The sequence below is a fragment of the Branchiostoma belcheri genome, unplaced genomic scaffold, assembly GCF_001625305.1.
Source record: "Branchiostoma belcheri isolate BF01 breed outbred unplaced genomic scaffold, Haploidv18h27 scaffold1, whole genome shotgun sequence".
In the NCBI taxonomy this organism is placed as follows: Eukaryota; Metazoa; Chordata; class Leptocardii; order Amphioxiformes; family Branchiostomatidae; genus Branchiostoma; species Branchiostoma belcheri.
This window is the reverse complement of record NW_017802379.1, coordinates 7,194,412-7,207,187: the sequence shown is the minus strand read 5'-3', so window position 1 is coordinate 7,207,187 and position 12,776 is coordinate 7,194,412. Positions and strand designations below refer to the sequence as shown.

General features: G+C 40.6%; 1 protein-coding gene across 1 annotated transcript; it reads right to left on the bottom strand.

Annotated features, from left to right (window-relative positions):
* Nucleotides 1-4,021: 4,021 nt before the first annotated feature.
* On the bottom strand, nt 4,022-7,854 carry LOC109469172. The gene is made up of 5 exons (XM_019767626.1): nt 7,816-7,854; nt 5,942-6,121; nt 5,259-5,417; nt 4,549-4,683; nt 4,022-4,129 (listed from the first exon to the last, which is right to left on the bottom strand). Exons 1-5 carry the CDS (start codon nt 7,852-7,854, stop codon nt 4,043-4,045), a joined length of 600 nt encoding a protein of 199 aa, XP_019623185.1. The 3' UTR covers nt 4,022-4,042.
* Nucleotides 7,855-12,776: the final 4,922 nt, after the last annotated feature.

Here is a 12,776-nt window from a genome sequence, read left to right as displayed (position 1 = left end):
CTTACAGTAGAACGTTATTTTTCTATAATAAAAGTTTTACTGTCAAAAGAGATAAGCATGACAAAGGTATGTGTGTCTGTGCATGTGTGTATGTCTTTGCGTGTGTGTGTGCACATGTGTGTGTGTGTGCGTGTGTGTACACATGCATGTGTGTGTGTGTGTACATGTGTGTGTGTGTGTGTGTGTGTGTGTGTGTGTGTAAACGCGTGTGTATGTGTGTGTGTGTGTGTGTGTGTGTGTGTGTGTGTGCATGTGTGTGTGTGTGTAAACGCGTGTGTATGTGTTTGTGTGCACATGTGTGTGTGTGTGTGTACTATGTGTGTGCGCGCGCGCGTGTGTGTGTATGTGTGCTATATCTGTACTCTTGTCTTAATCTCTTATTAACATATCGTTACAACGATCGTCATACACATATATTATAATATGTCTACCTACTACCCCATCGACAACGTTAACCTAGCCTGCCATTACGATTATTGTGCGTATATTGTATACTGGCAGCCATAGTTAGGATATGAACTCTTCCCTTGTCTGCCAACCTACATTACAGATAGTTATTATAATTTCAGGTATTATATCCTTAATCATTCACATGGACGGAGCGATAAGGTAATATTATATGTATATATATATACCTACACCTACACCGTTCATACTCTGACTTTTCATACAACAAACCTGTACAAAACTATCAACAGAAAAGAATAACTTTAGCCACCATCCTTTTCACGATTGCCAAAATTCTACTACGCACTAAATTATCATTCTGCACTCATTTAGATAAAGAATTGCTAGGAATTTCAGAGCCATTTCTCGAAAACAATATTTCTCCTGTATCATAGAATGTTATCAATGAGTGCAGTCGGTGCAATTTTTGTTACCGATCTACCTTCATTGACACTTTTTTGACAGCCTGAAATTTTTTCTTCAGGTGTAGCTAAATTGATTTTTTCTGTTGAAATCAGACAATAGTCCTAATCCCACAGCGCTGTCTACTCAGTAGGGGGGGCACCAATTTTTTGCAGGGATTAAAAAATTGAATGATAAGAGAGTGAGGAAGATGCTCAATGACATGATTCACATAACACAGACGGATATCTTAATCCCAACTTGTTGTCTGAACAATGTATGAGTGTCAATCATCGTGGTATGGAAGTATATTGTCACGGCAACAGAGTATGAGACGACCAGTGTGTGATGTTCCCTGTGCCCGTTGGAGCGCACCAGTTGTCCGGCACAAGCGCGACGGAATCCGGGTAAGTGCCCGAAGTAAGCCCGATGCACGCGGCCCACTGGTCTGTGTGCAGCTTAGTCTGTTGTGCTACCAGACGTGAAACATGCTTATAGAGAGCACCTGTGGGGATGCAATGGATACAAGGTCTAGCTAGCCTAGGTAGAATTATAGAAAAAATGGAAAACTTCTATTCAGCGGTAACACTACTGGCGCATATACATAGAACTACTATCAGTCACCCAAACTGTTAACGTACTTCATTTTGAAAGTATTTTGAAGAACTTTGTTGTGTCTTGCATTTTTTGTGTGGCATATCCATGTAACTGCTGGTAGTGCTGTAATTCAACTCTACACGGGTACGGTCGTCATTTTATGCCGTGTAGTTTCTGGAGCTTGTGAACCTTCCTCACTCAGGCTGGCTGTTCTGACAGGTCATACCGGTACCGAGTCCACGGTGTAACTCATCAGGACTGGAGAAGCTGGCATGGCATGGTCGTTCCCTCCTGGCCTTCGACCTTCCGTGGCGATGCTGAAATAAAGGGGAAAGGCTTCGTTTAGGGCTGTGGTTAATGTTGATAGTTCAAAGATATTTTAAAAAAATGCGTGTCAATCGTAGTAGATAAAATGATGAGGCGTTTGCCCAATATCAGTTCTTCTCACACAACTAATGTCCTAATCAAAAGCATGTCTTTCCCCTCAATGATAACTTGGAATGGTCAGTATGCTGTTTGTATGAGACATTCTGGACATTCCCATATTGTTGGCGCCGGATTAAAGGATTGCAGTGACAAGACATCATTGGAATGTCCTGATGGCCGAAGAAGATATGCGTTTTTCTCAAAACATGCATATGGAAAGATATATATACAAACTGCTATGGTGGAATCGTGTCTTAGTTAACACAACTATCTTAGAAAGCACAAGCGCCTTCATATTGCTAACCGTAAACACCAAAATATGTTTATACATACATAAATTGTTGTTTTTAGTAATACTGTCACACTACTACAAATGTGCTACTCTCTCGTTGATTCAATGTCCATAATCTTCTATAACTCCCGCTTTGTACTATAGCTTTTTACAAGTACTTAGCTGGTTTCAAGTAAAATTGTGAATAACAAAGCGGACATTCTAAATAGCCATATCATATCAAAATCAGGATACCATCTAGAATGTGCAAAGAGTACATTACAAATATTCATGCACTTCAATTGTCAATGAAAGCATATATGTGTATCTGTTAAAAAACTCAACCAACTGAAAATTCACTCACCTAATGCTCCATCTCCTAGGTGCCATAAAGTCTCGTCTTCTTAATACTTTGTACAAGACAGCGTCAAGACAGAAGTGAGCTGTCCGTACCCCTCACATATTTTTAATGTTAGTCCTTATATAGAGCACCTGTTGTCTTGTGTTTGAAATCCTCTGGTTACAAATAAACCACCAGAGAATAAAATTGTCCATCTAATCTTTTAATCTAATCTCCAGGGTACGGAACTGCTCGTCTTTTTCTTTGTTAATCCCCAAAATGTTTCGATCCTTCGCTACTTCCTTTGGCTAGGCTATGGCTTTTTGGCTTCCTATGGCTTTTAGAATGTTTCGAATGTTTTATGATTTGGGAAAACTGTTTACAAAGTTAAAACCAAGTTCGAAATGTTTGAAAACTATGAGATTCTCTTAGAAATGGTTACAAAAATTTCAAAACAATTGGAAACAATGGGAGCAAACACCCGTGCGGTGACATGGAATGGACTCTATCAGAGAACAATTGAGACAATACGGGCACCAGTTCGGAGAAAATGTGTGTAATTGGCGTGATGTCGCATTTATTTCTCGTCTAGTGGGTCTTCTTTCCGGCGCTAAGACACCTTTTGTTGTTGACACGAATTCGAATATCCATCCGGCTATGAAGACATCCTCTAACCTTGCTGTTAAGACGCTATAATCACAGGGGCGTTCGTCTTACATCCGAAATGATCGCAAAATTACATCGTTGAGACAAATTTGTGGCTCAAGGCAACAGGTGCACAGCTTGCAGTTAATTTAGCCTCTACCAGGCTTCGGGAGGCGGCTGCAAAGAGTACATATTGGCCAAATAGACAGATAACACGCCGGAGGAGTTGGTGCGCTAGAGAGTAGAATTTGCCACAAACTGTACTCTCTAGCGTACCACATTCCCTGACATGTTTATCTGTCTATTTGGCCAATTTCTACTGTTTCTAGCCGCCTCCAGAAACCTGGAAGAGGCTACAATTAAACCAAGCTCGCAAACATCGGCGTTCAAATGAAGGAATGTTCAATCAAACGATAAATCAATTAAGCAGCCACATGTATCATCATGCCATTCGCAGGAAACATGTACTTTTCTAAAACCCAGCAAGCTAAATACTATAGAGAAAGGTGGTAGTGCGGAAGGTGTTTTTTCCTTAATCATTCTGTGGAAATTCTGCTCGTGTATAAGGAAATAATTTGAAACAAGATGGCTGGAAACAATGTAGTCTGGGATAAGGACACAGGAAATTACAAAAGGCCCATGTTTACTGAACAAACATGTCTTAGCTTGAGGCACTTATGGTTATATTTGTTTTTAGAATCCTCTTTTGTTTCTGGAACGTATGTAAGTCTCTCTGACGTCATGTTACGTCACGAAACATAAGAAACAAGTACTACTATTGTTGTTGCAGATTAAGCAAATTCAAAACGGCATGTGTGATACATAATGCATCTTAGTGCTTAACATCTATAATCCTACCCCCAAATCTATTTTGAAAACATACGATACACGGTTTCGTTTACACATTTCGATGATCACTTCACAGCAACTTGAATGTGTCGATCTTTGAAGGTCAGGATGGCGTCCACGCAGTAAGCAATGGCGGTCAACACGGCAAACGCCTGGAAAGTTTTTGAGAAAACACTGTCAAATACGAGTAGTTAAATGCACGGTGTTGGGTGAAAGAAAGCAATTTTTGTTATGTTTACCGAAGGAAAACATGCGCATATTGTTTCCTCTTTTTCTTCTTCTCCAAACCAATAAGGTCAATGACCTGAACCAGACGTCTGTCACCATGGTAACCAGTGTTGTGATTTGATAGCAGGAGAGATTTAGACTCCTGTCTGACCATATACATGAATGTGTTTGAGTAAGAATTAACAGAGCAAACCATATGCGAACATTATGTTACATTTCTTAGTTTCTTTAAACGTTGGCTAATTTAATATTGTTGGATTTCAGCCTTCACAAATTTACAACATCATCAATCTTGGAGGCCAAAATATAAGTATACATTTAGCAAATACTAAGTTGTACCCACCGCAGCGACTGCCTGTCTCTGATAGATGACGGCAACGCCCAGCACAGTCCAAGAGCGCCACCTATCGGCATTGACGCACCGTACAACTGCAGCGATGACGTAGAGCAAGGCGGCTGTGACGGCGTAGACCAAGTTCTGAAATATGGCGCATTCCATATATAAGGATCTGTACGAAGGGCCTTTGTTTAATGGCAAGATTGACGATTGTTAAAGACATCCAATGCGATTTCAGAGCAGCAAAACTGGAAATATTCGAATTCTGAACGAGGCAATCTTTGTGATATTGACACATACTGCTTCACATTAGCACATTTGAGTCAGCATTTCAGACTTTGGGCATTTAAAACTGCAGAAACAAGCCCCAGGATGAGTCCTTTATTTTATGGGTGGTACCCTAAAAATCAACCAAGGACCATTTCCATCAGAATGTTGGGTATTTTTGCTCCATGAGGGTCATGCAATATGTATATTTGGATAGCGTAGTTTCAACTATGTAGATAAGTGACTAGAATATTTACTTTGAAAAATCGGATTTCCAGGTCCTAAAAACTGTACTGGATATTATTTTGTACATTTTGTTTTCAATTTGGTACCTATATTTCACGTTTGTGAAAGTAATGGCTTATGCTAAATATAACTGGTGCCACAAATATATCCTTTATACATACATGTATATATAAATCTAACAGTATCAGACAGCAGATACGTACGACTTTACGGTTGGAGAAGTATTTAGATTTCTCCAAGATGAGGAGTGCCAGAGTTATGAACCAGCATGTCACCAGGACGAACATCACCCAGTGTTGCCCTCCCCACGAGAACAGACTGTGTACGGAGGACAGGATAGTCCAGCCAAGGAGACCAAAGACCTGTAGAAAAGAAACATCGGTAATAATCTTCCTAACTGCAAACGTAATGGACTGAAGTATGAAATCTCACAAGAATGTTTGGGATTGTTTGTATTGATCATGACCTGGTGGACATAACGCAAAGAACAAGAAATGCTAAAGTTTAGCCTCTACCAGGCTCTAGCAGGCTTCGGGAGGCGGTTGGAAAGAGTAGAAATCAGCCAAATAGAGAGATAACATGCCAGGGGAGTCGGTCTGCTGGAGAGAACAGTTTGTCGCCTCCAGAGCTTGGAAGAGGCTAACCAAAATTATCAACGGAGGATTGAGGTGCTAGTTTCCAAGAACTAAGAGTGAAACTCACTGCCACCAAGTACAGTAGGAGCATCATCACTTGATAGCTTTAACCATCTCCTGTAGTTAGATGTTTAAGGGCTAAGGTATAACAAGTCGGTCGGTGTACCTGCGAAGCTGGTGTGTTACGCCGAAGGGCGGTGATACCGGCTACACAGATACAAATAAAGATGCATGCAGGATCACAGACTTACCAACTCTGCTAACTTCAGTGCCAAATTAACGTCTATCTTCATATTTGACGCCGTTTCTCCGATCTTGGTCAGCTCTAGATCTGGATACTGAAGACCGAAAAGGTGTGCAAATATCAACCGGACCGTGAAGTTTACGCGGTCGCCATGGATTTGGTTGTAGACAAAATACAGGGCAGAACACTAGTGTTGAAGGCGCACCACAGACATCTGATCCAGTCTTGTTATACAGGAGCTTTGTCAAAGTTGACACTACAAGCTTACCGCAGCGCTTCGGCTCAGAGGAAAACATACTGCTTTAATCTGGACCTCAGATCGAAGACAATGTAGTTGCCGTAATATCACTATTCGCTAGGTGGCGCCATTAATATATTTGATCCAGTCTTGTTTATACAGAAGCTTTGTCAAAGTTGACACTACAAGCTTACTGCAGCGCTTCGTCTCAGAGGAAAACATACTGCTTCAATCCTGACCGCAGAGATTCAATGGACTTGCCGTAATATCTTTATTCGCTAGGCGGCGCCATATGTCGTTCGCTTCATAAATCGTTAACATTTTTTACAAGACATGACAACGACACACTCAAGTTTTTTCAACTTTTTTTTTATGCGGCAATGAACAAACGCATGAAAAGACAACAGACATACTCATTTTCACCTGAGTAAGCTGAGGAAATTAGTGTTGAGTGCTTTTCCCATGGGCTCAACAAGGGTGACCTAGCAGGATTCGAACTCGGGACCTCTTGGTTGCGAGCCGAACGTTCTCTCGTTGCGCCACACGACCCAAGCCGTCTTTAGAGACAGGTAATTAAGCAAATGGCGCCTGGCTATAATTGAAGGGAAGACAAGCTATGAGAGGGTTAGCCTGTCCCAGCCGTGCCTTCAGGCGTTACAAGCGGTTACTAGTAGCCTGTCGTACAGCTGCAGAGTAGTACTCAGGACCGGGCTTCAGGAGGACGGGGTCTGCATGTTCGTTCTCCGGCACTGAACAAGGTGACTATCGCCGTTGTTTGTACTGCACTGCGCTGCAGCGCACGAAAGCATCCGTAAAGGTACATGGGAGTGAAGAAACGGAGCATTTCCGTATGCTTTAAGGTATGCTTAAAGTATTATTTTGTGTGATTATTGTGCTGTATTGCGAAGATCTTTTAGATACAAAAAGTTACAGAATAGGTCTTATTAGCCAGTACAATATACTATTTAGTCATTGGTGCTTGACGAGACTATGCCCCCATGTTATTCCAGGTATTTCATCCTTTACATTCACATAATCGGTACAGGCATTTCTTTCGATCATTTGATTGTGTTTTAACCTCAATTTCTGACAAATTTCTGACAGCTTATGGACAAGATATCTGTGATTGTGCCAAGGGAGAAGGGTGGGGGTTTTCAGTCAGCGTTGCTTGCTAATTTTTTTTCTTTGTTTCTGAGAATTGACTTTATTTTTGTTTTGTCCCCCGGTTGTTTCCAGTGGGCAATTGCAGTGAAATGGTCCACAGCAGCGGAGTTACGTGATGCACACGTGTCTTCAGAGATCCAGGGGCTGTACGTCGAGAAAACATGAACAAGCTCCAACAAAACGATGAAAAAAGTAGGAGTAACGCGTTGCCCTATTGTTGTCAAGTTACCAGTGTAGCAGCAACTTCATGTTTGCTACTCAAAACAGTGGCAGCGAATGTCCGTATCTTATATAACTTCTATTCATCACTGGTGGTGGCTTAAAACCCTCGAGTCCAAACAATCAGTAGAAATAGCCCAGGGCTCAACTCGATGAAGCTGTCATACAGACATCTGTAATATGGAAGCAACTGGATTTCCTGACAATGACATCAAAACTACACCGTGCGCTGTACTCTTGTCGGAGGTGGAACTACAGACTCTGATCGGCGTGGGCTGGACTTGTACAGAGATCGTCATTAATGCCGATATATTGGTAAACTGATTTATGCAAGCATGTCTTCACGAAGACCTTTATCTACATTTGAGGTGGCTTGTATTCCTTAAAGGCATGCAATGCAATTCAGGACAGTAAAACCGGATTGCATTGGATACCTTTAAAAGACAAGGTATCGATAACAAATGTTAAATTGTTAAATAGCTAGGTGCTTTATTTGTGCGCACATTTCTATATTATATATTGAATGAAACAATTGCAATTGGTATAGATAAGACTCAGCCCTTATCAAATCCGTCCAAAAAAGGGGGTCAACGTCTATCTTTATGTTGTAGCATCTGTTCTACAAAATTTACTGAGTATAGAATATAGATACTATAGAATCTATAAATAGCTTTCTCAAGAACGGTGTAATGGTAGATTTATATTTTAGAGTTCAAAGTCATTTTTCATAGAATTGGTGATGAACAACATAATGTTTGTTTTGTGTAGTGTAGTTACGGTTCATATTACAGGTGTATTTTAAATAAAGTAAAGGGATGGTTGTCATCAGCAGTGTTACAGCGAAGCCTAAGTCGCCACTCTGTATAGTTTTATTGATATCCATCGGTGATGAATTGTGCAACAACATCTATTTATACATATATATTCAGTAGATTTCATATAATACACGTGACCGATAGCATAAGCTAGCCGACACAGAGGGAATTGGTTATAAAAACATTGATATAACATACATGAGTGTATGTTATCTCAACAACATACGTGTATCTCAGTTCTTACAGTTATTTGAAGGGTAGGGTGTTTACCATTTTAACGAACTCTAATCCCCACTAATCCTTTAAACGCCTAGTCTTAGCACACACCGTGAGCCAATATAAATTAATTGTCTCAGCTCAAAGAACAAATTTAAAAGATGTTTGTTTTTGATATTGTGGAACGTGTGCCGAAGCTCATACTTATAGGCAAGGCAAATGGTGTGAAAAAAATGGTCAAATTATGATACAAAGAAGCATGAACAATCTACACAGCAACTGTTTCTAGGCTGTTATACGTCCACATGCAATGCATCTTGGTTAACAGTGTTATTCTGAAATATCACCTGGTAGACATTCCAAAATGCGCGCTCCTAACTTTTTGCATAGAATAACAGAAACAAAACTCCGGACCCCAGTCCAACCACACTGTGTTTACAAGCCGCTTGAAGAAAGAGCCACTTCGTTTCCTTATCTAATAGATGAAAAGGATAAGGCCATACTACCCTAATTTTACGGATGAAATCCTCCGAGAACCCCCAAACTAGTGTGCGCGGGTGAATAAAAACAAAAGCCATAAAAACAAATTTATGAATCGGCACTATACGTATGCATACGTTCTTGAGTCGTGGAGCGTCGGCAGCCTGTGTGTCATCCTCCTTAGTTACCGCCAGGCCGCGTTCCCTATTGTCTTGTCGTTTTTTTATATATTCCAACATTTACATGTAGTCACAAGACTTGGTGACGTCACACTCAAGTTTTTTCCAACACAGGGGACAATATAATATTCATTTTCACCTGAGCAAAGTGAGAAAAGTCGTGTAAAGTGCCTTTCCCAAGGGCACAAGATCGGTGGCATGTCAGGACTCGAACCCGGGACCTCTTTGTTCCGAGTAGAGCACTCTGCCGCTACGCCACACGACCCCACGTAATGTTTAGGGCATGATTACCAATGTTAGATCAATCATAACATCGTTTTTATTTCTTTCTATATCACAGATTTGTACCGACCACAGACAAAAACAGGTCTTGAAAAAGTAACCATAAGCTATCCACTTGATTGAAAATGATATGCTTACATCACAAGAGACAATTATTTTTGGCACCTGCGACTGAAAAGAAATGATTATGGGCAGATTTTACAGGTGGATTACGCTATAATCCTACCTATTGAAACGCTGCCTTTGAAAATCCCCTACTTAACAGCGGGGCATCCAATAGCCGGGCCTTTTGTCTATGCAGCACATTTGCACCAATTAAGAAAACAAATGGAAATTTTAGCTGACTTCTACCATTCTGGCAACAGTTAGTGATGTGCAATATTAGTCAGCAATAATGATACATGTATAAGATACTCATGTAGTGTGCAGTATACGTCAGCAACGACGATATTAGCTACTAATATGTTTGCTAATGCATATCAAACGTTGTGTAATACGTTGAATGTGTTTAGTAATTGTATGTCTATAAAACTAGTTCTAGTGCCACCATAATATGAGTTTGTGAAACTTTGAGTTTCATCTGGAGACCATGCATTTCATTCTATTCTTACTCAGCAATTTTTTCAAGTGAAACAATAGCCATTGAGAATTCAAATATTCTTACAAGTTATCACGAGATTAAATGAAGAACTTTTAAAAGAAATTTACGCTAGATATACTCTTATCTTAATCTCCAAGCAGATGTTTAGGTGGCCGCAAAAGACAGTATCAAATTGGCCAAGCAGTATCCATTAGCAACTGCGGCCACCTAAACATCTGCTTGGAGATTAACTGACTAAGTGCATCTCTACATTCAGGTGCTAGGCTACGCTGTATTTATAAAGGGTACAATGGGCAGTTGTATATATACTATACAGGTTGTACGAGTACTACTAGTATGCTTGTACACATGTGTGTCTACGACTACGCGGTTTTATCGTAAATCAAGTGCCATCAGCTTCACCAATAGGTCAACTCTGACACAGGTGAACTTTTGACCGGCGGCGCCTATGCCGAGGTTGTCTGTCTAACGTTAACACAAACTCTCATTGTTTGGAACCTAAGCGTTCTTCGCCTTGAGTACTGCAGCTATCGTTTGGAGCGCCGCTAGGGGGCGTGATTTACAAGTCAAGTCAAAGTTTATTGTACAACGATTGTAGCAGACAGATAATAAGATTACAAGCTGTGGTATGGGTCTATCAAAATTCTACATATACATTCAATTCTACATATAGATATCTATTTCTGGCAGAATGTTGAATATATATATGAACTACTGACTAAGAACTAATACGTCTATACACGTACATGTAAGTGCTAATCTACGCTATACTATATTTATGAATAGTACAATGAGCAGTTGTATATATATACTATGAAGGTTAACGTTCTAAGAGTACGATGCTTCAAAAACTGTTGACTAAATTACTGGCTAAGATCTGTTATAGTTCTACATATAGGTGCCAAGATATACTATATAATTCGATGAACTACAATGACGTCTTGTATATCTACGTACTGTATATCTTCAGTCGTACTATAAGCTCCATCTGTTCCTACATGTACAACTGTCTTTAATATAAGAAGCGAGAAGAAGCAGAACCTGTACATATGGTTTTACTATAGATATATTTTAGCCTACCATCGCTATTTGCCGTGACCTGTACTTAGTTCGCAATGAGCAAAAATGTACAATAAAGGTCTTTCATGGTTATTCTAAGATTTCTTTTTTGCATAACAGTAGAAATGCATTGGCATAGATGACCAGAAATTATGTCGGAACATGACATATTACGATAAAACTTGTTTCTGGGATACCTATCGTGGTATATCTGTGACTGCGTCACTCAACACTGCGGGGTTCCCTACCGCGTCTATTCTGTATCTGTATCTGTATCTGTATAGCCGGTATAACCGCCTTTCGGCGTAACACACCAGCTTCGCAGGCACGCGGCGCGGCGGCAGCTGGCTATATTACACCGATCGACTTGTTACACCTAACCCTCGAACTTCTAGCTCTAGACATTGTTTAAAGCTATCTATTGACAGTGCCCCTACTGTACTTGGTGACAGTGAGTTCCATTCTGCGATAGTTCTAGGAAAGAATGAATTCTTGAACACCTCAATCCTTGGTTGATAACTCTGGTACTTGAATGCGTGGCTATTTCTTGTTCTCTTCTGAGCTGGTATTAGGTACTTAGTAGTTGGGACATCCACCAGTTTATTAGTCATTTTGTACATCATGCATAGTCTAGACATCTTTCTTCTGTCTTCAAGTGAGGTCCACTGTAGGTTTCTTTTCATTTCCGTGACACTAGCACCTCTTACATAGTTGTTCATACAGAATCTTGCAGCTTGATTCTGTACCCTTTCCAATTTGTCTTTGTCTTTCTTTGTATATGGATCCCATACTGTCGCAGCGTATTCTAGGTTCGGTCTTACAAGTGACGTGTATGCAAGTGATTTTACTCTCGTTGGACATGCCCACAGATTACGTTTAATCACTCCCAATGTCTGTTTCGCCTTAGTTGTGATATTATTAACATGTGCACCCCACATCAGTCCGCTTGTCAGCGTGACGCCCAGATACGGATGGATTTTTGTGGTTGCTAAAGCCTGACCACAAAACTGGTAGCTAGTTGCATGTGGTGTTCGTTTGTTTGTTATGTGCATAATGTAGCATTTTTCGGGATTAAACTGCATGAGCCATTTGCTTTGCCATTCTTCCAGGGTGTTCAGGTCTTTTTGGAGAAGTTGTGAGTCGGTCTGTGTAGAAAGCTCTACATACAATAGACAGTCATCGGCAAATAACCTCACATTTGAGTCAAGCTGATCTGGTAGGTCATTTATATACAAGAGAAAGAGCAATGGCCCCAGGACGGTTCCTTGAGGGACCCCAGACGCTACTTAACTGGAGCCGACGCCTTCCCTTCAACCACTACTGTTTGCTCCCTGTTGGTCAGGAAAGCCTTTAACCAATTCAGCGTAGGGCCTTGGATTCCATAATACTCCAGTTTTGAGATGAGCCTGCCATGGGGGACTTTATCAAAGGCTTTAGTGAAATCAAGTATTGCTAAATCTACCTGCCGTTTACTGTTTAGTGCGCCAGCTATGTCATGGACTGTTAGTATAAGCTGTGTTTCTGTGGATCGTTTGGCTCTGAATCCATGCTGGTAATCCGTTAATATACTGTAACTTTCTAGGTGCTTC